At 35.9% G+C, this 27,105-nt stretch overlaps 2 protein-coding genes across 2 annotated transcripts; one reads left to right on the forward strand and one right to left on the reverse strand.

Moving 5' to 3' along the window:
- Positions 1 to 2,802: 2,802 nt before the first annotated feature.
- On the reverse strand, positions 2,803 to 10,077 carry LOC137747140 (uncharacterized). The gene is made up of 10 exons (XM_068487167.1): positions 9,852 to 10,077; positions 9,373 to 9,766; positions 8,495 to 8,701; positions 7,728 to 7,949; positions 6,784 to 6,850; positions 6,518 to 6,661; positions 6,035 to 6,126; positions 5,304 to 5,483; positions 5,085 to 5,221; positions 2,803 to 3,247 (listed from the first exon to the last, which is right to left on the reverse strand). The coding sequence occupies exons 1-10, from the start codon at positions 9,965 to 9,967 to the stop codon at positions 3,010 to 3,012; spliced, it is 1,797 nt and encodes a 598-aa protein (XP_068343268.1). The 5' UTR covers positions 9,968 to 10,077; the 3' UTR covers positions 2,803 to 3,009.
- A 13,486-nt stretch (positions 10,078 to 23,563) lies between these two features.
- LOC137746445 (RING-H2 finger protein ATL52) lies at positions 23,564 to 24,815 on the forward strand. Its single transcript, XM_068486460.1, has one exon. The coding sequence runs from the start codon at positions 23,644 to 23,646 to the stop codon at positions 24,694 to 24,696; it is 1,053 nt and encodes a 350-aa protein (XP_068342561.1). The 5' UTR covers positions 23,564 to 23,643; the 3' UTR covers positions 24,697 to 24,815.
- Positions 24,816 to 27,105: the final 2,290 nt, after the last annotated feature.

Consider the following 27,105-nt stretch of genomic DNA (forward strand, 5'->3'; position numbering starts at 1 on the left):
CAGGAATGTAAATGACTTATTCTAATAAATTATGTTATTCAGTAAACAGAGATTAACTCTTGATTTTTGACATCTTTTCTGATTCGAAGCATAACTAGTTTCTAAGAATTCCTTATTGTACTAGGATTCGGCCACTCACCCTCATCTAGATGAAAGTTGAAACCATTTTTCAATAGGACTCAGCCAAATTCCACTGGGCCAAGCCCTTGGTGGGAATATTCATGATCTCTCTTATTGGACTGAGGCCAAACATGGCTCACCCCAAAAATGTCATTTTGGATCCAAACAACAACAAAGACATGTATAAACAATTTAAAAGTATATCAGTCATAGAAGTCTCAAGCATATGCGGTCCAATATCCTAATAGAAAGGGTGTTGAGTTTCCCTCCATACGTCTTAGGTTCGAAACTTCCCCTCTCTCTCCAGCTTGTCAACATCTACAAGTACTTGATGAAAGTAACTAAGTATAATTTGTACCAAAAATAAAAATACAATTGATTATACGTACGTCTCAATAGCATGAACTATGGGTTTTTTACGAACTTACTCCACACTATAAAAGAGAATGAAATACATAACTCTGAAAAAACAAGATATGCCTAATTCCATCTAATGGATTGTTAATGTTGCCATGTTTTTCTTCAATGTACTACTTATCACCGGCGTTTCGAATGTGTTCTTCTTGCTTTTTCCCGATGTTCTTCTTCTCTCCGGGGTTTCAAATGTGTTCCTGCAACTTTTTCCCATGCAGTACTACCTGTCTCCGGCGTTTTGCATGTGACATTGCTTCTTCCTTCCAACACAGGAATCTCTGTGACGTGGTTGAGATAGAAAGGTCTAACATAATTCTGGTAAATATATGTCGACCCGCTGAAGCGTGGGCAGACCAACCAAAAATACATAATCAGCTTAACATATGACTAGATTGGGATGAACTCGATGACTTTGGAAAAGGTGAGCTCAAACGTTGTGATCATAGAATACAGAATCCAGTAAGTAAGCCACTGCCAATCGTCGGCAATATTAGACATGATCTCCAGTGCCCTGATTGACGCATATAGTGGATAAACAATAGAAACCACAGGCATTGCAAGAACGTCAAAGTTATGAACAAGCACCTTGATACTGTCTATTACCATCTCCGATTTCTTTCGTCTCTCGCTAGTCACTCCTCTCTTTGTGATGAATCCTGTGCCAGATTAATGAAAGGAAATTCTCCGGTCGGACACTTAATTAGTAGTTTTATGAACGATCTATATTCTAGGGATGAAGAGGCAGCTTTATATATATTGGTGTTACTTGTGTGAGTTTTGGGTGTAAAATAATGGGATTCCTGTAGTCAACTGGGGAATTATAAGGCAATAAGGGAATGTTATGTAGAGAGGTGGGACTGGTGAGCGTTTTCAGCTCCTTTATGCATCTAAGCAAAACCATCAGATTAGCCCTTCAAAAAGATTTCTACGGTCAAAGGGTATGATCTTGGTTTCCTGTTGTTTTAGATCGAATTCCTGTTTGCTTATTTCCCCTTTTCCTTTTGGAAAAATTTATCAGAACTCCACTTCCGTACAACATTTTTTTTAAATACCAAAAGTACCCTTGAGATAAACTCCAAAGTAATTTTGTAAATATGAAAACTACTCTTGAGATAAACTCCAAGTAATTTTGTTAAAATAGATGGTACAAATCTTTGAAATTCGATGTGGGGTCACACAACTAATTTCCATTTTTTTCCCATTATATAAATAGTCTGATGATAACTATACTCTCATTCACAATTTTTATTTTGGGAAAGTATTTGAAATGTCATATGAACTTATACATTCTATTTTAATTTGTCATATAAACTAAAAATTTAAGCGTTTTGTCATATCAATTTTCTAAAATTATTAATCTGTCATTTCACTAACTCTGATAAGTTTTACATTCAAAATAAATAATGGGCAATGCACATGACTTGTGTTCAAGGTTTATTTCGAACTTTTGAGACAATTTCGCAAGGTTTTTTTTTTTTTTTTTTTTTAAATCTATTCTTATACATAGATATATTATGTGGGGGAATACATAGGTTCATGACTTTTAACCTCTTTTTCACAAGTTCTCTACTTTTCCTTAGTACGAACCCAACACATTTTGGTGGTAAAAAAAATAAAAAAATGCGAGTTTCAAAAACTTATTGTCAACAACTATAAAAGACATTTGTTCACTAACATGAATTTTAACTAATTGTAAGCTTTGACAATTCAACACAGTCATTCGTATCTATTGAAAAAGGAGTTGAAATGTTCGAAATAACTTCAAAATTTTCAGAAAAATCTTGACAGGGAGCAAGGAATTGAAATGTCCAAATTAACCTTAAAAACAAGTCATGGGCAAGTCACATAACTTTTAGATAGAAAACTTAACATAATTAGAGTAATGTGGCAAATTAATAATTTCGAAAAAATGATAGGACAAATTACTTAAAATTTTAGTTCATATAAGAAATTGAAAATAATGCATAAGTTCATACGACATTCAAAACATCCCTCTTTATTTTCTAGTTTTTGTGATTATGCAAATGGCAGAATGACGATTTTATGCAATGGGAGTCAATATACAAACCATGTAATTAGTATTTTTATATAAAAGAATAAGAAACTCCAATCTTTCAACCACGTATTCTATGCAAAAGGATAAATGACATGACATCTCGTGGCATGCAAGTTCACTGATACAAATCCTACGTCTAAAATTCAAAGGTTGGTTTGCAAAAACTACGACTCAATTTTACTATTAAAACTGAAAAAGGGTCAACCCGTACATACAAGGAAGAGCTTCTCATTTAAGCAGACATCAAATTTAAAGTCCCAACTTATCTCACAAATATTACAAATTCAGGATGCCAAAAACATTTCTTATACAAAACCCACACAAGGTATCGGGAAAGTCTTGGCACCACGAGAAATCACGAATAGAAATTCACCCACCAATAACTTGTCTAGCTATAATGCGCTTTACCCCCGTATGATTCATGAACATGACATTGACTCTGTATCGCCCTGTCTATTTTCGGGGAGTTCAAGTCCTTCTGGGAAGATGAACTTGCTGGTGGCTCCAAAGATGTTTGCTGTCTGTGAAATTACAGTTTGACAAGCCGTTGACATTGGCGAGACAGAAACTGGAAGACATGGCGTACACTTTGGAATAAATTCCTTCTTATTGAAGGTTGGAGCAAAGAGTGATAGCACAGCCCGACAAAATATGAACCTAAAGGGAGAAACAAAAATTATACACATTAACATGTTTCACACACAGGGAACACAAGGAACCGCTACCTAGAACATAACAATTCTAGAAAATTATTGGCAAATTAAAGGTCAACCCATTTGAGAGCATCTAATAATATTAAGCGCTGACAATTGTTAATTTCACCAAACTTTCAAAGACATGAACACGCAAACGTCTGTGTACGGGTTGAAGAAATAAAACTAAGGCTTTATCACCAATGGTCCCTGAGCTATGTGAAACACATCAAATGGGTACCTGAACTTACAAATTCAATAAATATCATCCCTACACTTTTGTACACATCAATGTGGTACTTCCATGAAATGTTGTTTTTAAATTTATCACGTGCAGCGCACATGACCTCTGTTTAAGGGGTATATTTGGTATATTCAATTCTCTCCTACCACTGTCTGCCACCACCTTATCACTGTGTTTCCCTTCCACCCTATCTCTGTTCATGAAAACCCAAGTATTTCTTTATTTTCTCAAATAATTGCAGCCATAGAAGATTCAGGACTGTCCTTTGCATTAGAATGAACTGTAGGAGAGTTCTATTTTCACATACAAATACTATATATTACATTAAATTAACTAGCAAAGGAATTCGATGGTGTTCTGACTGGGGATAAGAAGAACTGTAGAGTATTAGTTTCACCAAAATGCCCCTCAAACAGGAGAATGACTTCCATGGAACACGTTCACTGCCACGTGGTGTCCCTTGTCTAATAATGTATTGTCATGTGCAAGTTTTCCTCCACATGGCAATGTATTACTGGATCAGGATGCCACGTGGAAGTGAACCCATTCAATGTAAGTTGCTCTCCTCAAACAGAGGTCATGTGCGCTGCAAATGACTAGTATTTAACTGAAAATCTAATGGAAAGGATCACAATGATGTGTGGTAACGAAGTATAGGGATGATTGACTGATATTTAAGTAAAGGGGTTAAATTTATGAGTTTTGAATGCTTTAGGGACCATTGATGATAAAAACCAAAAACAAAAGAATCAAGAATGTCCAGTTGCAAAATGGCAACTGCCCACCAGGACACCTTGCCAGAGAGATACTTGCAGACTTGTAGTTTAGTGTCCAATCAGTGGAAAGTCCTTCAAATAAAAAGTCCATTAGACCAATGAGTTTTAGGCGTCCCTCGTATGTTAACTAAAACTAGATCTATGAGCGCTATATTAACCGAAACCCTAAACACTAACATTCAAGATGGAGTCAGATTGGAACTTATGTACCCTCAACTTTTCAAATCTTAAACTCAAATACATTTAAAGAATAGCTTATGCTGAAGTTGAAATTTTGTGCATGACAAACATGTTGCGGTGAGCTCGGAAAAGACCTTTCAGTCCTGCCTGAGCTCGAATAAGTCTACCCAGCCCAGTTGAACCTATTTGACACTTCACAGCAATTATCCGAACACCCAAGGACAATGAAATAACAAATTTAAACCTTCCATGTAAACAGGTTAAGCATTTAAGGCTCAAATCCGCCTCTTTATGGGTGCCTTGACCAACAAAACTTGTGATTGAGATTTTGAACATTAAATCCTCTAGCATTGTGCATATAGGAAGAAAGAACTTGTACCACAAAACATTTCTGTCAAAATTCGTGCCAGTTTCAAGTTTAATCAAAAGTGCATCCTCGTGCAGAAATCATGATGCATTTATTCACACTAAAATATTTCTTGTAAGAGCAGTCGAAGCTGACTATTGATAAAAATAATACTGAAATAAAAGAGAACACTAGAGACTGTAGGCCTACACATTGTAAACTACTCCATAAGAACAAAGGTTAAATAGAGGAGTACCTCAAAAGGAGTCGCCTTAGGAAGGGGTCACTCAAAATCTGTGCCCAAACAGGATCAATAGTGTCCAATGTCACCAAAGTAGACCCCCATTCACTTAACGAACTGGAAAGAAGCTTCTCTGCCTTGTCAAATGTTTCCTGAATTCGTTCCACAAAAGTTAGGAGAAAACTAAATAACCAATCTTATTAAGAAGAGACCAAGTGTCAACATTATACGCACCATGTCAATGTCAGAACCTGAAATACCAAGCAGTAAACAGAAAGCCTGCACTGGAGCTGTGAGGAAAATAGTGAATAGGCTTCCGCTTGACTGACGAGAGGAACCGAGAGTAGTGTGATATGAGGAGCTAGAAGATAGGAGCATTGCAGCGGTCTCTCCTTTTTGTACTCCGTTGATAGCCTGAGTACATTTAATCATTAATGAGATCTGTATTGATGAAATTTAATGGAAAAGAGAAAGAGATGAACGTAGGGCCCGCTCATTAAGCTACCATATAAATAATACTGCACAGTGGGGAGACAGATTGGGAGGGGGTTGAGGTTGTTAAGTTTTGATAGTGACAACTATATCCTCCATTTTGCTTCAGGATGGAAATCTGATTATGAAGTAGCTACCAAAGACAGAGTACTCAAACTTCAATCATTTCGTGAACTATAAGAACTGGCCACTTCTAGCCTCTAGGGATGATCAGTACGTTCAATGAATCCATATGGAATATTCAAGAAGTAAATAAGGGGATAACTAGGAACTTGCATCAATGCAGTGTGATACGAATTATGACGAGCTAGAAATATTTATATATTTGATAGTACAGATTAAATACATACTTTTTCAAATACCTAAACTTCTTTACAGGCAAAAAGGTTATTGGAAATGCATTCCAATTCTCATAAACACATCTAAAAATTTAGGAAAGATATCCCACTACAAAATAGAGTTAATATACTTGCCTCAAAAGCTTCACTGCTGTCACAGTCAATAACTAAAACAAGTGGTCTTCGTGTAAATGGAACCAAGTCACTCGGATAAATGTTATTCACTCCTGAAATAGAGATTTTGTATGATATCAGTTTATCATGGAAGTTATGCAAAAACAAAGAAATGAAATACAGAAATATGACCAGATCAAAGGTTTAAATACACCAGTCACATTGATCAAATCATCAAATAATAACCCGGAAATCCATTAATCAATTATACATCAGATAAGCATGGCATGTGAGTAACAACAATTATAGTTGTAGACCTTCTAGGCTTCTACAGTGCATAATTACAAATCCAATTCAAGTGTAAATTTTAAACTTCTTACTCAACCTGCCCTACACCCCTTGAACCACAGTATACTCGGAATAGATATAACCTTATACTTTATTATTATTTCCGGTACTGGAGACACTTATAATTGGGAGTAAACAAACAAGCTAAGAACTTACCTCCGTTTCTATGGCTACCAAACTGTAAACAGCCCGCCTGAGAGCTTGAACCATCTCCTTTACCTTGTCCACGAGAAGGGTTTATCCTATCAGACGAATAGGCCAAGGTAGAAGGGGACGTCGCATCAGAGTACATTCCAGCACCTGCTGGGGACAAAATATTATGTCTTTTAAATGAACCAATTTAATGATGTTAAAGGAATGTTGATTTTACACAACACAACAAAAAAACCCAAGGGCTAAGATTTAAAACTAAATTTTCACACCTGAAGCTGACAGATATATCAAAACAACTCCATCAGGAGGAAGCTCCTCACAAACTGTGGCCAAAACCTGACAGTCATGCAAACAATATAGGAATTTTATTACAAAGGCAGTTCCTTACAAAAATATTAGTGTTGAAGCAGTCTTGCAGAGAGGATGGCAGGATTCAGATACAAGGAGCATTAACTATCGCAAAAAGGAAAAGATGATGGTAAGATTTCATATTTCATCCAAACCTTCTCTATGTGTTTACCGAACAAAATCATATGCTCAATCGAAATCGCTCATGGTTCTAGAAACTGATATGTGGTAGTAACTGATAACTATACGTGGTAATTATTAGCTTGCTCAACTATAGGTGCTATGATCCATAGAAATATATCCTAGGTGGAGTGTCACAGCACTTGCTAAGTGTTTGAAATAAAAGGGTTAAGAGCTCTGACACAACTTTGACACAATCAAACAAATCTGTGTCCTATACAAGCATGGGTTCATGCAGATGTAACATAATCAAGAAGGAGATGATACATCACAGATGCATAGCAGGATGATAGCTGCTCAAATCTAGGATAAAACAAGCACATACTTTCCTGTAATTTGCACGGGCAAGAAGGTCCAACCTCCCAATGTTTACAAGAGCATGATTGTGTCGGTCACTAGTCTTTGAATTAATTCTAATAGTTTAGGAAAACAAGGATTTTGCTTGGCTTTCCATATAAACTGGTTATCTAAGTTTAAACTTAAAGAGATACTATCTTTAAGCATTTAGGTAGTTGATAATTGAACATAAATGTGCACGACAAAACAATATTTCAACCTCATCATCGATCTATACTTTTGTGATATCAATAAACCCAAAATGTACTACAGCCTAGAAACCAATATAACAAAACACTGAATAGAGAAACAGGCAACAGATCAGTAAATTATTACCCATTATACTCACTGCTAGAAAATGTGTAACAGACGGATGGTATAAGACAGCCTTTCTTGGATTAGGTGGCAGAGTAGGATCGGTAATATCTTGAGAGTAATTAATGCGGCTGGACGCCGGTGCCCCATTCTGACCATTTTTAGCCCCACTAGACTGGTAAAATGAGCCACTAGGTTCCCACTCCAGACACTGAAGCATCCTAAAAGTGTCAAGAGTAAGCTCTGAAAACTTTACCTGATTGAGATTTAAACATAGAGAAAACAGAAAATATCAGAAATGATTCCATTTATCATATTCATAAAGCATCAAAAAAATGTAATTGAGAACCTTGACAACATTTGCGTATTGGAAAATGAACAAAAGTGAGAACCTATTCCAGTAAACATAATTGCAGTTTCAGGAAATCTCAGATTTCACACATTGGAAAGCTGTTCTTATCTGCATTTCATGGTTATTATTTTTTTTCAGAAAAACAATTTTCTTCAAATTTAAGATGAAAGTTACAACACATAAGACAAGTTATCCCTTAGAGATCATTCATCCCAACTACATCTAAAACTGAAACTCAATAAAAATAAATCAAAATAGCTAAAAAAGAACTACATTGTCCACACAAAATGGCCTTTTTTCTTGTTGTTAGCTAGAGCTTTTTGTACACTGGCTATTGTTTATTTAGTGACACAACATGTCTACAAGCATTGTGATTGTTTAGACTTATACACATATGGTTTCATATTCCAAGCGAAAAAAGAAGTGAAGGAAAAACCTCAACACCTAACCTCATTATGATGGTAGCTGCTCAGTATAGCATCTCGCAGTCTCAAGGACCTCTTTGCAACTGCTGTGGAAACATGTGGCAGGGAATCAGGATGACAGTCTAGAACAATACTGTATCTCAAAGGCCTGATATTCATAAAAGCTGTGTCAGCTTTCAAAAATCTAACTATTTCCTGAATCACCAGCTTCCATTCTTTAAAATCAGTTTCCTGGAAACAAAGATCATTGAAATGTCACTATTATTAAACCTATCTGCAAGAACAAAGATGCTTAAACTTCCTACTTCTATACATGAATTTAAGGAGGAGAAAAAGCAGAGTTATGCATTAATATATTAAATGGAAACGAAACAGAGAGTGACTGACAGTCTTAGACCTCAGTTAACCGCGCAAATCTTCCAAGAGAAACAAAGCATTACCCAAAAAAACTCTTATGATTCTACAACCGAAGCTACAGAGCATGGGGACTTCATAAAACCACACCTAGTCAATGTCATTCCATTATACTTAACGACTGCACAGCCTTTTAAAACTTTGCCTTTGTCCATGTTCGTATTCTCAATCACTGCATGGTTGTTATACATATCATATATACATTATACATATATACACACACTAGGTTATTATATATTACATTGTAGTTTTTCTTTACTTTCATTTTCGCTCAATTTCTTTCGTTGTGTAAACTTATACTAATTGTCGATAATTTCTAGTCATTTCCACTGCAATTAAAATAAGTATGTAGTATAAACACACACACACACACTTTCTATTTTCCATTCTAAAAATGAAACGAGAGCACGTATGTCAAGTGAATGTTGTTCACAAGTAAATCAAGAAATCAAAGCACCCTAATAACAAAACAATGGAAAATCACAAACCTGGAAGGTCCTCTTGCACTCATCAACCAAGACTCTGAGCTGATTGAGCAGCTGCTGCACCATCTCTCGCCGATTCAAGAGCAAGCACACCATTAAAAACCTCGAAACAAACCGGAGCTGCTTGTTGGCCAAGCTCAGGTCCTGAAACATGCCCTCCTTGAAGTACTCTCTGCTGAGAATCGCCTCGTAGAATATGTACGCTTCGGAGAGGTAGCTTGCCTCGCTGGTCCTCATGTACTGCCCCAAGTAGAGCTGCGCAATTCGCGACGCGATCTCGCCAATCTCCGATCGACGGAGACCGGACTCCACGAGTTTCTGGCGATTTTCTTGCTGAAATTTCCATAGCTGCGTGTACACCTTGAAGACCTTGTAGAAATAAGCGTCGTACTCGTGCCTGAACAGAATTCAAAAAACAAGATTAAGGAATAATTGTTGGGAAATTAGGGTTTAGGATGAAGAAATCGGGGAGATTGAAGGACCTGTTGCGGTGGTAATAGGGGAGCTCTCTGATTTTGGAGAATTTCTTGTCAGCTTTGTGGAGGAGAGACCAGTAGATTTCGCTAACAGGGATGTTAGGGTTTTGCTGTGCTTGCATTGTCGTTTTGGGTTGGAGATGGTGTCGTTTTGGGTTGGCGGTGGTGGACTGCAAGTGTGAGTCGGCTGAGGGGGGCGGGGCAGGGAGGAGGGAGTAATGGAAAGATTTTGTTTGTTGTTTTTGGTCGGAGAGTAGTAGAAAGATTGGAGCTGGGCTTTTATGTTTCTGGACTTGGCTAGTAATTTGGGCCAGGAAACTGTCAGTCACACTCTTTTGTTTTTTGTTTTTTATGAATATCATGGAATGGAATGTATGATTGGATTGGACGGAGCTAGAAATTTCTTCTACTAGAGGCAATTCTGAAAAATAATTAACAAAACCTTATTAAGGTTTGACTTTATACTAATTTGGTAATGGGGATGGTTTCAAATCACAATTTCAATGTTATAAATATCAGTGTCGTTAATACATGAGAGGCAAGAGAGGGATTTTTCTGTTTGAATGATGGAACAAGAGCACATGTGATCATATTATTTTTTTTATATTTTTATGGAGAAGAAGCAGTAGGAACGATGCTAGTGCAGATATTTTCTTCAAATATAATAAGTGTATATATACCTACAGTATGTAGCTTAACAACGAATTACTTAAGTGTTGAGTGGGGGGCATCAATATCCAGTGGGCCTTTATGGGCTCCATCTATACGGTTGGATATTCATATTTTCTAAATATATTCGACATCTACAATTTATTGGTTGCAGATCAAAGTTCCTTGTGGCTCCTCGACACAATTTGTGTTGACATACAGTGTTTGGTAATACATTTTTTTATCTTTTATGTTTCAGTTTTATTTTTCCAATAACTATTATTGTACTATATATTAAAATAGAAAATGTTGATAATAACCTTGTGTTATTTTGTTGTTTTCCCTTCTTTATTTTGTGAATAATATCTCATTAGGAAATGCTGAAATGTTTCTGTGAATCTTCTCGACTTTTGAAATGGGTGAATAACCGCGATTGCCACTCGTTATCTCTCTTTTAAAAGAAAATATGTGATATAATTCAATTTCTTTTGTAGGAATTAGGATGTGTGACTACGATACAAGTGTTTAATTAATTCCTTCTAGTCATCTTTTATTCATTCATGTATACTTTTTGCATAAGGATTATGACTTACTAGTCAAACTATCTCATATTTGGGAATCCTTTCTCTCCCACCCAACCCCATCTGGTGCTAGAGAGAGACAGAGAGAGATGTAAAGAGGCAACCCGGGGAGAGAGAAAAGTCTCCGATCTTGATACGACACCAAGAGAGACTGGAAAATAGAGAAAATGGGAGGCTTGGCTAGAGCCTAGAGGTGAAGACTGGTGAAATTTCCATAGTTTGATTTTTGTCTTCTTTAGTATGGTTGTAATAACAAGAACATGCTATTATCTTGTTAATCCATTATTAGTTTAACGCGACAAGGCCAAAACAGAAACTGATTATACCTTATGACATCTGTTCGGATTTAGAAAGTTGGGATGAAGGCGAGGCCGTCTCCAGTCAAGGGCATTTGGTCAATATTTGCCCCAAAATTAAACAAAACTGTTTCTAACCAAAGATATTTGTAAATTGGTGTGTTTTTGGGGCTCAAATCAGCCCCTAAGAGCAACTCCAGCGTTGGAGCCCTTCCCCCTGGCAATACACTATTCAATCCACCTAATGAACAGTAACTGCCCTTAATGAACAGTAAGTAGTCCTGGCAATAGAATTTACATCTCCACCGTTACACTTCAATAGCCCTGGCAATATGCAATAAAATATTAGTATTTTTTTTTTTATAAAATAATACAAAATAATTTTAATTGTAATATCGGATAAGATTTTTAATCGTTCTCGTTGCGCCACGTGTCATTATCCGAAGTATTATTAAATAATACAAAATAATACAATTATTGGTGATGGATTTCTGATAAGATTAGTAAATAAATAATACAAACAAACAAATAAATAAATAATACAAACAACATAATTATAATGTAACAAATAAGTAACAATAAATAATAAATTTTGTACGTAACAAATAAATAATACAAACAAATAATTATAATGTAAGTATGTAACAAATAAATAATACAAACAAATAATTATAATGTAAATTTGGGTATCAAATAAATAATATATTGTTACCTGATCCGAGTAATTTTCCCCACTTCGAATATTACTACTAGCTTGTGCCAAAGCGTCTCTCCACGTACTAAATGATTGGCTAAGTAATTTCCAACGACTGGACATTGATTCTTTGGTTCTTTTCCCACCAATTTTCTCAAGAAAATTGGTATGAATAAGACTCCACATTTCTCGCAACTGCATCTCATTACCCGTAAGCGAACTATGAGTAACTTCAACCCAGCTAGTACACAACGCAACATCTTCAATAAGCGACCAATTCGTACCTGCACCAGTGGTCATTTTGTTGAAAAAAAATGGATTCAAACTTTGAGACAAAGAAAGGAATGTGATTGAAAGTAGTTGAGAAAATATGAAATTGTTGTGTAAGGTAGATGATAATGAGAAGGTATTTATAGAAAAGTAAAAACAATTTTTTTTACAATTTTTTTCAGATTTTTCAGATATTTTTTTGAATTTTTTTGAATTTTGTACAATTTTTTTTAAATTTTTATTCAATTAATTAATCTCTGCCGTTAGATATAAAAAAATTTGAATTCCAACGCTCCAGATTGTGCCACGTGTCACAACAGTAACTTTTCAGATTTTTAAAACTATTTTTTCATTTATTTTTTAATTTATAAAGCATTTTAATATCCACCGTTGATCTCAGATCAAACGGTGGATATTAAATAATGGGCTGACGCTACCCTGGCGTCAGCATTGCGTCAGCCCCACCTCAGGCTCAAGGCCTGGCGATCCCTCACGGGCCTGGCCCTCGGGCCTCCCCCTGCCTTCGGCCTCTCCCACGCTGGAGCATCACCACCGGCCCTCGGGCCATGGTTTTGGAGCCTTTCCCCCGAGCAAAACCCCACGCTGGGGATGCTCTAAAAGGGCTAAAAAATGACGGCCCCAGACATTTAAGCATTTCTTTTTTGTGGAGCCCATCATTTGATTGTATAGTAAAGAAATATTTGAGTATACTAAAACGTAATAAAAATATAAAGGATCTAATATTTAGTCTTCAATGATTGGAGACGGAAAAAATTAACATGATGAATTATATTTTTGATGGCCGAAAATTAACATGATAAATTATATTTTTGATGGCTGAAATTATGGCCAGGACTTTTCCTTCATGGTTGGAGAGGGCCTGAGGCCCCCTAATACTATTCAAATTATTAACTATTTGGAATTTTAAATTAGAGCTGCATTTTAACTTTTTTTTTTTTTCTGGGTCAAGAGCTGCATATTTACTAGCTGGAGGAACCAAAAGATAAAGTTTGGAGCCTATATTTTTTTTTTTTTTTGGGCCGGGTAGGATTTTAAGCCTATTTAGACGACACAAAATTGGAAAGGCACACCATTGGGTGATGTTGCGTTCATGTGGATTTTTATGTTATTTTGGGGATTGCAGAAGGGAGAGAGAAGGGTAAAGTTCCCATCTCAATGCACAAAAATCTTTATCTTTCGCTTTTCTGTTTTAGGTCAAAATTCAAAAGCAGTTTATATGCAACAACTTCATTCTCACTCTCACGTAACGTCTTTATAGATGAACCCAATGAGGGTTCATTGGGTGCAGATGCCCCCATTCAAGCAATTTGATGTTAAGCTACATATTGCATATATATACTACACTTGTTATATCTAAAGAAAATGTATGTGCTTAATATCAAGCATACGTTCATATTACTTCATTTAAATAATTGTATGATCACAAGTACTCTTGTTCCATCATATAAACAAAAAAGTCTCTCTCCTGCCTCTCATGTATTAACTACACTGAAATTTTGTAACATTGAAAGTGTGATACATCATCATTTGAAGTCATCCCCGTTATCATATTGGTATAAGTCAAACCATAATAAGGTTGTTTTTTAGGGTTGCCCCCTCTAGAAGAAACTTCTAGCTCCGTTCCTGGACATTTCAATCTAATAATATAATTGCCACTTAATATCACGTCTGTGGTATTCCTCTTCATTAAGACGTCTTAGGTTCGATTCTCGCCAAAGACGAATTTGAGCCGCATTATTGCTAGCCCATTGTGAGTCTCTTCCAAAGTCTTCCTAGGTTTTTCTCTACCCCTTCAGTCCTGAACCTCTGTCCCGTAGTCCCATTTTCTAACTAGAGCGTCAGTAGGCCTTCGTTTCACATGTCTAATTCACCGTAATCGATTTCCTCTCATCTTTCCTTCAATTTCGGCTACTCCTACTTTACCTCAGATATCATCATTTCTAATCTTATCCTTTTTCATGTGCCCACACATCCAACGAAGTATTCTCATCTCCACTACACCCATAATTTAAAAAAGTATTTACATATGACATTATATTATCCAATAGAAATATTCAAATAGCCTTGAACTTGCTTCATATCAATCAAATATCTTGCTTAGTTCCCTTAAGCCAACAAATTAGATGTAGGCAATGCATGGGACTCACATGGTTACATGTAGGGATGGGCAACAATTATCGTGGGTGGATAATTGCAGGTGTTTACCCATAACCGTTTAAATCCTTACCAAGGTTCTAAAAAACGCTAGGCTTTAGTCGGGCGGTGGACTGGGGCCTAGCCGGGTGTCTAGGTGGCCTAGGCGGATTTAAGTAAATTTAGTATTTATTATTATAAATATTTACATATTTACTCATAAAAAACTATACTTCCATTTTCATTAGTTTTTAGTTCACAAAGAATGTTCTTTGATTAATAGGTAGTATAATAAACAATTAATTGACAACTCATTAATAGATTGAATAGGCTTATTTTGGACTTTACTATTTGGGTGGACAAGCCCATCACAGTGTGTGAAAGCTCGTTAAATTCTCACTTAAAAAAAAAAAAAACCAATCAACAACGTCGTTTAACCTTAGGTTATTTTAAAAGGTTACTATTCATCATCTTTTTCTCTTCTCGACCTGTGCAACCTTTTTTTACCCAGATGGCAGAGAAGATGAAATGGTGCAGCTCCAAAAATTTAGTTGATCTACTGCCTCCCAACACCACCTTGTCCCGCCTAGCCCCCGCCTAGCGCCTTGCCCCGCCTAGTCCCCCGCCTAACTCCAGCTAGTGGGTGATCCGATTTTTCTACCGATTACGCCGTAATCGTAACGGCAGCCAGCCGTGGAGCGCCTAGGTGCCACCTAGACCCTTTTTTAGAACATTGGTCCTTACCTGCATAACCATTTATCCATTGGGTATTTGCATAAATAGTTATACCCATACTCATAATCGTTTATAAATGGTTAACCATAACTGCATACCATTACCATAACCGCATACCCATCTTTAACCCGTTTACCCTTTTTTTTACTCATCTACATGTTTTTTTAACAACTTGAAAACTAAAAAAAAAAAAAATTATTGTCATAATTTTTTCTTTCTAACAATTAAACATTGTTATAGGTACATTAACATCCATTTTCGTATTAACCACAATATTATGTATGAATGTTTGTCATGTCTCCCAATTATTTGATGCTCAATCTATTACAAGAATCATGCATGTTATAGGTTAATTAATATTCTTCTATATATATATATATATATATATATATATATAGATACACACACACACACACACACACACACATTAGTCCACTAATAATCTAACTTGAAAAATATATGGATTTTTATTTAGAAACATATGTTCATCAATCCAGGTCATTTAATAGATTTTGTTGCAGTCATATTTAGAATAGGAATGTGATTGTGTAAATTCTAGTGTATCTAGGGACATCTTGGAATATTCTCTTCAGTAGATATTATCCTATTAGAGTTGTAATTCTATTAAGGTAAGGATTTAACCTATCTTACTACAATAAATAAAGGCACAATGGGGTGAAATACTACACACCTATCTCTCTTGCCGACGGCCTCCCCTTTCCCTTAGAATAGTTCAATCAATTAGGCCTATAACATGTTGTCAGCACGTTCTTGCCAGAAGCTAAGGAACTGAAGGATCGTAGGATGAGGCTTTCTTCTACAAAATTTAAAGGCTTTTATTTGTTTTCTGCCAATCAGGTACGCTTAAAATAAAGTAAGATATTTGAGACGCCCACGAAGCATGAAAACATTCCCCATGATGCATAAACCCCCTATATATATATACTGACATATATATATACACACGTTTCATGTATTACGCAATTATTATTTCACTATGTGAAATTTGTGAGTCAAAGTATATAAATAAATTAGAAGTAATTTAGGGTTTTTCAAACCTAGTGATGTCGAAAAAAGAAAAAAGAAAAAAAAAAAAAGGGAAATATGCAGCATGGTTGCGCCTCGCCGCCGCCGCTGGCACCACTGTCGACCACCACAGCTGGCCTATAGCCCAACCTCATGGAGCACGTCGTTAAAACGATGTCGTTGTGATGTCTAGACTATGGCAGCAGCCATTTGGGCTTTACTACGCCTACACGGACACCAGGTTTCGGCCTGGTAAGGGTTACCATAGGTATGCAGCCCCTCCAAGCCCAAAACCAACAACTTTTGAGTTGCTGGGTTTTGTCCTAAGTCCCTGGCCCAAACTTGTAGTAAGCTCGCAGCTTGTTAAGTTTACCCTGTGCCCTAGGCTCACCTACATCAAGCCCGTATCGCTTGTTGAGCTTTGCCCAAGTCTCGGCGCACTTGCTCGCAGTTTATGCCGCTGGGTTTGACTTGCCCTGACCCAAAAATCCGGGAGCCAGCCTCGGCCGGGCTTTCTCGCACCAACCCGCAAGCCAGCTTTAGGTTGGGCTTGCCCTGTGCCTTGTTTTTGGCCCAGACCAACAACTTTTGTTGCTGGACTTACCCAGACCACACAGCCCGGAAGGCTGAGAGACCTGCAGGGCCCATCCCCACATCGCAGCCAGCCCATTTTTGGCTGGGCCGCATTATTTTTTTTCGACCCAATGGAAATTTTTTGGCATCCCCGTATTATAAATCATGCCTAAATATTTTTTTGTGGTACTTTGATTTACGCTGATTAATTCTAATTTAATTATTACTTGGTTTATCACCAACCAAAGCTAATATGACTTGTCTGTCATTATTTTGCTTCCACAATCGACCCCTAGGGTTTTTTTTTTTTTGGATTTTTTTTTTCTGTCGTTAATTTGTGAATGGTGTTAAAAGAGATTGGGCATCTACAAAGCCACGAAAAATCCCCAAGTCCAATTCTAATTTTTCACTCTTTTCATTTTCTTTGTTCCTTGCAGATTCGTGAAAAGCATTGGGACTACAAAGTCGACACTCTGAAAAATTCCGTGGATCACAAAAACAAAGCAGCAGTGTAATTAATCATGGTCTTTTTCCTTCTTCATTTACATGGTTGCACTGCTCGAAAATTTTCTCATTTCTTGCTTGGACTTTTGATCAGCATTTATTTTTTTAAGCATATTTTGTAATGGGTAGTTGGTGGGGGATGTTGGTCTCTCTTTTGTTTATCTGAGTATTACGTTGGATTGTATTGCACTTGGTTTGATGTTGTTTAGGTCAGCAATGTAGGGATAGAAGAAACAAAGAGGTCTAGATACACGGAAGGAAGAAACTGCCATTATTCATCAAATTTGGATCACAAGAAGGGAGCAGCAAAGTAATTGACCATGGTCTTTTTTCTTCATTTACATGGTTGAACTGCTCCAAAATTTTCTCTCATTTGTTGGTTGGACTTTTTATCAGCATCTATTTTTTTTATGCATATTTTGTAATGGGTAGTTGGTGCATGGACGTTTTGAGTCTGTGCTTTATTTTATGAGCATGATTGTTATTCAATTTTCTCGTACTATTTTTAATATTTTCCAAAATTCAATTCACACTCTTCTCTTTCTCACTCTTCACTTGTAGAGACGATGATTTGTGCTTTATTTAATGACCATGATTGTCATTCAATTTCCCATTTTATTTTTAATATTTTTCAATTCACACTCTTCTCTTTCTCACTCTTCACCTGTATAGCCGTCCCATGTGTATAAGTAGTTGAATGCATTAGATGTGAAAAGCTGGCATTCTGGGAGATGGTACTTCAAAAGTATTTCTCTATCTATTTCTTTTGCGTTTTATTAATTTATTTGGCTATCAAATGACGCTCTGTTCTTTTCTATCTTAGATTTTGTCTGAGAAGACAAATGTTACGCCTGCATGTTTATTAGGCACTCATCGACTCATATTCAAAGGTCAGAGAAGCGAAATGTATGAGATCACTCTATTTGGTACTCATATGTTCCTCAAGCTAGACACGCATCCTTACTTCTTTGTTGTGAATACTCTTCATTTCATGTTATATATTTTCTTGCCAAAGAGTAAATAGGTAGAAAAATTAAACATTTGTCATTTGTTTTAGCACAATACTATGACACGATTATCTAATCTACCTCATCAAATGGCACTGTCTGTTTTGTCCATGCATTTTTATGCCATCCATAAATGAAATAATCCCCCTTTTGTGATCCTTAAGGTCAATTCATTCACCCACCATAAAAATCAAATGAGTAGAAAACATATTATCTGATTACACGAATAGATTTTTTTGTAACGGATTGTTTCTCCGTTCATTACAAAAATCAAGATGAATAAAACAAGGGCGTGGAGGTGAAACAGATCGAGAAAGAGTCTTCCTTGGTACAACTTTTCAACTCTCAATCTTAATCTTTTATTCTCAATTCTCATCCTCAATCATTTAGTGGTTTGCATTACTAATATCAATTCCCTATCTACATTCTCCTCATTTCTTTATGGTTGAATAGGCTTTGGTGCAGTGAATTAGTGGAGCATTCAAACAAAAATACAAACAGCATTACTGCATTGCTAAGGTATTTTCCTCATTTCATTACTAAGGTATTTCCCTATCCATTCTTAATTTTGTTAGATGGTAGACAATCACACAACATGTTTAATATTTACTTTGAATGCCGTCAAAGGCATCACTTTTTTATGCCTACTGTCATAATTTTGGTTATGGTGGTAAATGTTTGGCTCCCTCCTATTAGTTTGTGTTTTTCCCTTTTCGAAATTCTCAATGTTATGTACTTTGTCAATTCGATAGTGTATAATTTCATGAATCTTTTAACTATCATCTAATTTGTGCAAGCATCATTTTCCATTGTTGAATTTCAATGCCATGTTTTCATATTTTTCTTCAATTTTACCTTTATTAAGAATCATCAAATTGAAATTGAAATTTTAAGATTTTTAGAGAACTTCAACATATCAAGTATGGAGGGAATTGATAGAAGCAATATGTCAGAGGTTGTTACCTTATCTGCATTATTCCTCTTCTGTATAGATGATTTATTTTTTCTTCTTTTTCAAAAATAAAATTCATTCTCTTTGGCAATTTCTCAATGTAGGTCGACAATGAAGAAGTTCACTTCGGACAAATAAATGTTCACAATTCTCAACAATTAGACCAAAGGTATGATAGGAGCAATCAACAAAGCCAAAGACGACAATTTATGAATTCATCACAACGGGCTCGAATTTCAATGCGACGACATGCCAATTATCAAATCCAATTGAACTCAATAAATATGGTACAAAATCAAACCAAGAAGACATAGGACCAACATCGGCGGGTAAATATCATTTTTTTTTCCTCTATTAATTATATATTTGTAAATCCATACATTGTATGAATATTTTTGTACAAATTATTAAGACACATCTATTAAGATTGAACGAATAGTGATTTTACATTGTCATTGCCTTTTTGTACTATCAATGCAAACATCCATTTAATAATTTTGTTATATCTATAACAATTTCAACATTTGGATTGTATATATTTACCACAATGACCAACGTTTTAACAAGTACTCCAAACAAAAAAAATAATAAGGAAAAGAATATGTCTGGAACGGTAGGTGATACAAATTTTATGTAAACTTGGAATAACAGTTCAACTATAATAGTCAAGAGAAAAATATAAAAAGAACATCACATAAAGATATAGTATATCGATACTAAAAGGCAAATATTGTGAAGGAAAAAAAGCATCATGATAGGACCAACCAACAATTATAATCCACTATTAAAGGGCAAAAATTGAAGGAAAGGAAAATGGATATAGATATAGTATATCGATATAGCAACATAAATTAAAAAATGAAATGTCTAATCAAAATTAGTGGAGTGAACCACTTTTAATGAAAAACCACATTTATACATTTCCCTGGTACTATTCATTTTACCTTTAAAAATGACTTTTTATTAAAAGGGAAGTTTTTTGGACTTTTAGTTAGTTTTTCCTTTTTTTTTTTTTTTTTTTTTTACCCCAAAGCATTGAGGTAGTAGAAACCATTCCTCCTCCTCCTCTCTTCCTGTGTCACTATGTGGTAAATCAAGTCTGCTGTAAACTAATTTTATTTTACCACTATTATAATATTTACTCTTTAATAAACGAAGTCAGCCGTAAACTATTTTTTTCCCAATGAAACAAAAAAAAAAAAAAACATAATGTATACCACTGATTCAATTCCAAAAACAAAAGGGAAAAAAAAGTATGTAGGTATTTAACTAATATTTTTCGTGCACCATTACGTTTTTTGGTTTAGAGCGACAAAATGCATATGTTACTTACGAGAGACAAAGCCAACGACGGCAATGGCAGGATCAACAATGTATGAGGCGGAATTCAATGAGTTCAAGGCAAAGACACGATTACTTAGCACGATGACGATCCAATTATCATGTTCAACAAATTCAACGCTCAAACATAATGTCATTTGGTGGCGATACTGATCAAGTTCAACACCGTCTGCATCTTAGGTTGTTGCAATCATAGTAGGTAGTGAAGGATCAGAAAACATTAGAGGTCGAGATATTGTTTTGCAAACTACAAATGGTCAACTTAAGAGTATCAAAGACTGTGTCGACTACTGTGATCCTTTACAATATCCATTCGTGGTGGCCGCCTATTGCAACAATATGTAGTTGACAATTATATAAAGATTGAATCACAAAAGCTTAGATGGATGCATGATAATCAACACACAATTCGATCTGAATTTTATCAAAGACTACAAGACCCATTAATTGCAGAACAAAATAATGCAGGTTGAAGCTAATCAGTTTATAAAAAAAACATGTATTCTTCATGTTCATGTTTTGTCACATTAAATGAGACTTATTAATGGGTTGAAACAAAACAAACGTATTTAGACTTATTAACTACTTATAACAAAATAAATACAGGAAACGTCGGTTGTCGTAGGATTATATTACCATCATCTTTTGTTGGTAGTCCTTGTGACATGTATCAAAGGTATCAAAATGCAATGACTTTGGTTCAAAAATATGGAAGACCAGATATTTTCCTAACAATAACATGTAATCCAAATTGGGAAGAAATAAGTGATGAGCTATTACTTGGCCAAGCTTCACAAGATCGACCAGATTTGCTTACAAGGGGTTTTAGTGCAAAATTTGAAGAGTTGAAGAATGATGTTATAAAAAAAAAAAAAGGTGTTTTCGGCAGAGTTCTTGCATGTGTATATGTCATTGAGTTTCAAAAGCACAGTCTCCCTCATGTCCACATGCTTCTCATGTTAAAAGAAAATGATAAGTTTAATAGGCCAGATGATTATGATCAGATGGTACGGGCTGAAATACCAAATCTAATGAAGAGCCTGAATTGTATGGTGCCGTGTTAAGGCATATGATACACAATTCATGGTCACCGTATATCAAATGTGGTAGTTGTAAACGAAATTATCCTAAGCTACCAACTACAGTTCAAGGAAATGATTTTATCCAGTCTATCGTAGAAGAGACAATTATGATCCAGTCCCATTAGATCATAATGCACGTATAATGGTGAATAATCGATGGGTCATTCCGTATAACTCATGGCAACTCCTCAGATATGATTGTCATATTAATGTTAAGATTTATTGTAGCATTAAGAGTATTAAGTATATGTACAAATATGTTTATAAAGGTCCCGATCGAGTAGCTTTTGAAGTCCATCCTGAACTTATTCAAGATGAAATAAAGCAGTTTGTTGATGTAGGATGGGTTTGTGCATCTAAAGCTTTATGAAGAATATTCAAAGTTGTAACCAATCGACTTTATCCATCGGTGGAATGATTACAAATTCATCTTCCTGAAGAACAAACTATTCATTTTTACCCTCACCAAAGGGTAGCAGATATTTTGACAGATGACACAAACTCAATGACTATGTTAACAGATTTTTTTTAACAAGAATACCACTTGCCCTGGAAGCACGATGATACTTATATCGGGAGTTCCCAGAATGATTCAGATGGAGTCAAAGAGATAAAAATCTGGAGTGAGAGGATGAATAACCATAAAGTTATTGGTCGGATATATGCAGTCTCGCTGAATGAGGGTGAAAATTTCTACTTATGCATCTTTCTTAATCATGTTAGAGGACCTACATCATTTGAGGATTTAAGAGCAGTTAATAAAGATAAACATCAGGACCAATTTGACCAATTTGACCAAATTAAAAAAATAGACACCAAACTGACCGATAGAGTAAAACTTAGGGACCATTTTGACATTAAAAAGACAAACAACACTAAACTAAAATAATGATTGTCGACATCAGTAACTAACCTTCGACAAATAAAATACAAAACCAACATCTACTATAGGAATTGGCGACTTTCACTAAGTTGTCATGGTAACTAAACATAAACTATTATTATTTTCTCAAAAATGAAGAATACAAAATGTTTCAACAAATTAAATTAGGCCAATTTTTTTTTTGTGGTCCATGTGTGTTATCACACTTTAATATGACCCTCATAGTAAAAAAGTTGTTAATAAAACTCTCGTAATGAGCTCTGTTAACAATTAAGGTTCACATCTTAATTTACGAAAAAATCTTTGGTCCTTTTTTAAAGGTGGCAAGAAGGTCGTGGTTTTTTTTCTTTTTTTTTTGGTCAAACAATAAATTTTGTTAAATTAGATATTACATTAGTTACCAGCAAAATTTGAACTCACACTATCATGCAAATACTTGACACATTTTCACCATCATAGTAAAGTGCCACATACAAGAAGGCCGGGGGTTGAGTTAGTTGGAAGTGTTGTGTAGCTCTGCATATAAAAATGCAAAGAGTCCACTCTCGTCATCCCGATATTCTTTTCTTTTGGTCAGATGTCCTCTCACCTATATTCACCGACTAGAGAGATTTGGATTGGATCACGAACTCAACTGCCAATCATATACTTCCAAATAGACAGGAAAACAAGCCATCACCTCCCATAAATAATTCCAAACAAAAAGAATAACAGATTAAATAAAAAGTGGTGGAATAAAAGGGAGACACACATCAATAATCCACCCTCCTCTCTCCTCTCCTCTCCCCTCCTACGTTGCTTCCCTTTTCCTCCAACCCCTCATTTTTTAATTTTCCTCCAACCCCCTCATTTTTTCTCTTTTATTTTTTTATTTTTTTTCGTTTTTTCTCCTTTTTCTTTAACCCCCCACACTCTCTCTCTCTCTCTCTCTCTCTCTCTCTCTCTCTCAGGAAACATTATATTAAAGCAAAGCAAAAGTGAGTGACCAAATTACGAAAAAGAGGACTTGCAAGATCTGGTAGTAGCTAGGGTTATTGAGTTTTTTTGGTCATATGGGCTCTGCAAGAAACCAAAATCCATGGGGACCATATGACTCATACAAAGATTGTTCCCAAGGGATTTGCAGCATCTACTGCTCTAAATGGTGCTATGTCATTGGCCCCCCACCTCCTTCACTCGATTTCACCGAAGCCGATGACCAAAACCACGACTCTCCAACAGATCTTTCTCCTCTCATTATAGCAATCATTGGCATCTTTGCTAGTGCCTTCATTCTAGTCACTTACTACACCGTTATATCCAAATACCGCAGGCAAAGAGGAAGCGATGGAGCTCAAGACATGAACATGGACAGTTCGAATCCAAACCTAGTTAGTGAATCGAGGCAAGGCTCAAATAACGGTCTGGATGAGTCCCTGATCAAGTCCATCATGGTTCATAAGTACAAGAAAGGTGATAAGCTTGTGGAAGGCACAGACTGCTCGGTATGCTTAAGTGAGTTTGAAGAAAATGAGAGCCTGAGGCTGTTGCCGAAATGTAGCCATGCTTTCCATGTTCCTTGCATTGATACTTGGCTCAAATCTCACTCCAGTTGTCCACTGTGTCGTTCAAACATTGCTGCTCCTGCCATTGCTCTAGTTCCTCATCAGCAACTAGCGCTGCCTCCGGTCGAAGAAAATCCACAGGAGGAGGTGAATGTGTCCGCTTCGGAATACCAACATAGGAGTAATGAAAATATTTTGGTGGTACAAGATAATTCGGAAGAGGCTGTTAGTCAGTTGGAGAGTAGAGTGAGTAGTTGTGAGATTGAACAAGATCATGGGATCCAGCAGCAGTTGAGGAGATCAGTTTCCATTGCTGATGTGTTGCATTTGCATGATAGTGAAGATGATGATGAGGACTTGGAAAATCAGATGGGAAGTGCCCAATTTTCCATGGAAATTGGATCATCAAAAGGAGTTGATCAAGAACAGAATTTCAAATCCAGTAACAGCCCTAGAAGTAGTGGAGTTTTCAGCTTGGTAAAGGGTCCTCTTGTGATGAAGAGATCAACTTCAACAGGGAGATTAGTTTCTCAAGGTATGGAAGGGAAAAGAATTCTGTAATTCCTAATTGAAACCATTGTTTTCCTCTTTTCCAAAATTAGTGTAAAAATCCCCCAATTTCTACTTCGCTTTTGTATACCGTATTATATACCCAAAAAGAGAGACCCTGCATACAAATATGAGACTAACTGACTTAATCTAGCGCTATAAATGATTGGCTTGTTAGAGGAGGTTTGAGTTCAAATCTTGTGTACGAGAATTGTTTAATTAAAAAAATTCTTACACGGTTATTATACTTGAAAAAGCATAAACTATAGAAATAGAAAGCTCTTAGAAATACTAGAGTTTGCTAGTTATGGTCTGCAATTACCATTTGTTTGCACCTTGAACTGCTAAATATATTCTATCTCATTTTTTTTTAGTTCTTTATATTATGGCATAATAACTTGTGGGAATAAGGACTTGGGACTGAGATCCTCTAGGAATATGGAAAAATAAAGGGCAAACAGGGAAATCAGTCTAAATTGATTCCATCTATTTGGTAATGGTTTTGAAACTGAATTTGGAGCAAGCTCCTTAGAGCATCTTTAATGATGCTCTAAAAATTGTCCCTACCACTGTATGTCTTTAACTTTAAGAATTTTGTGGCTTTTAATGGAACAGAGCTCTAGTCTATATAGTCGAGGGACTACCCTAAGGTTGTGTAAAAATTCCAACAAATGAGGACTACCTAGAGACCGAAAGAGGGGGTCCAATGTTGATTTTGAGTGGGAAAGAAACCCCCCTACCACCGTGTCTCTTTAACTTTAAGAATTTTGTGGTTTTCAATGGAACATAGCTCTAGTCCCAATAGTAGAGGGACTAACCGAAGGTTGTGTAAAAATTCCAACAAATGAAGACTACCTAGAGACCGAAAGAGGGGGCCCAATGTTGATTTTGAGTGGGAAACAAACCTCACCCTTGTGAATGTTGTACAATAGATTATCTCACTCTCTTACCCGCTAACAGTTGCTGATGCAGCATTAGTCACGGACCCCACGCAGAACTTGTAACATTTTTTTTTTTTTACTATTGGGAAACCAACAGTAGAGATAGCTTTTTGGTTTTTTTTTTTCTTGTTTTTATCAACAGACACAATACTCCAACAAAATTAACAATGATTTTTTTAATATTTTAGTCTTTACCTTTAGGCACCTAAATATTCTCTTGAAGTCCCTAAAAGACTGGTGGAGACCCTAAAATAGGGTCTTCCATTGAAGATCCTCTTAGCCCATCTCGAATGGTCTTTCATTTGGTCGTTAAATTATCTTGAATTCTTGGACGCACATTCAATCGTTAAATGTATGTCATTATTGGTGTTTGTTCCCAAATCTCTTGTTGAGGAAGAGCACAATGAGGAATCACCAACCACCACAAAATCAATCATGGCTTGATTGAGTTGAAACCAGAGAATTAAAATTGAAGGAAATGAAACATCTTAGGCTCTAAAATATCATCATATCGACTGTGAAAGAGTAGAAAATGGAAGTAGATTGGGACCAATATAACACTTCAGAGACTAAAGCCACATAACTACTGATATGGATAGGACATCTGCCAAACATTGAGTTGGTAGCCCAACATGATATGGATAGACATCAGGTAAAGCCCAATATATGAGCCCCTAAAATAGAATCACCAGCCCACCAGCATGCTAGGGTTTCAAGAACACAAACCAACTATAAATATTCGTATGCCTCTTCCACACAAACTCCTGCAGAGCTTGAGGGCACAGCTATGGTGACGTAGAATCATGATTTATGCTGACAGTTTCATTATCCTACGTTCTTATATGGCCCTCTTGAGTTTCTCAAAGGTCTTTCTCTATTTGTTCGACCGTGATTTCTCTGTATAAACAGATGACGTAATTGTTTTTGTCATCTGATTAGGTTGGATTTAGAATCTGATGACTTAATGTTTTTTTGTTATCTGAAGTTTGTAAGAGAGTGGACTAGGGTTTCGTTTTGTAACAATTTCTTCAATGATAAAATCTCATAATGTAATTTTGTGTATCAAAAAAGGATTTAATTGCTCATGTCATTGTATATACTCTGTTACCCTAGAACTGCAGTTACGAGTATATTATTAGCATGTGTTGCGTTTTAAAATTGAGAGATTATCAAGGAACCTTGTAGCACTCATTTCCCACCGGCAAAATAAAATAATGAACAACTCACAAATAGTTGAAGAGATTTTGTGTCAAAAGAGCAAATGAACACCTAAAAATTGGGTAGGAAAGCATGAAGAGCAGTGCGGATAATATATGCACCAATTTTCTGCATAAACTCTGCCACTCAGTCTTTAATTAAAAGTAAAAGGTTTTAGGCTCGAATCTCGTGGATAACGAATTTGTTACCAAATTAGGTTATCCATTGTGTGGATTAACCGAACTCCCCTAGTGTAAAAATATTGATATAATTAAAAAAAAAA

The sequence above is a fragment of the Pyrus communis genome, chromosome 10 (genome assembly GCF_963583255.1).
Source record: "Pyrus communis chromosome 10, drPyrComm1.1, whole genome shotgun sequence".
Lineage (NCBI taxonomy): Eukaryota > Viridiplantae > Streptophyta > Magnoliopsida > Rosales > Rosaceae > Pyrus > Pyrus communis.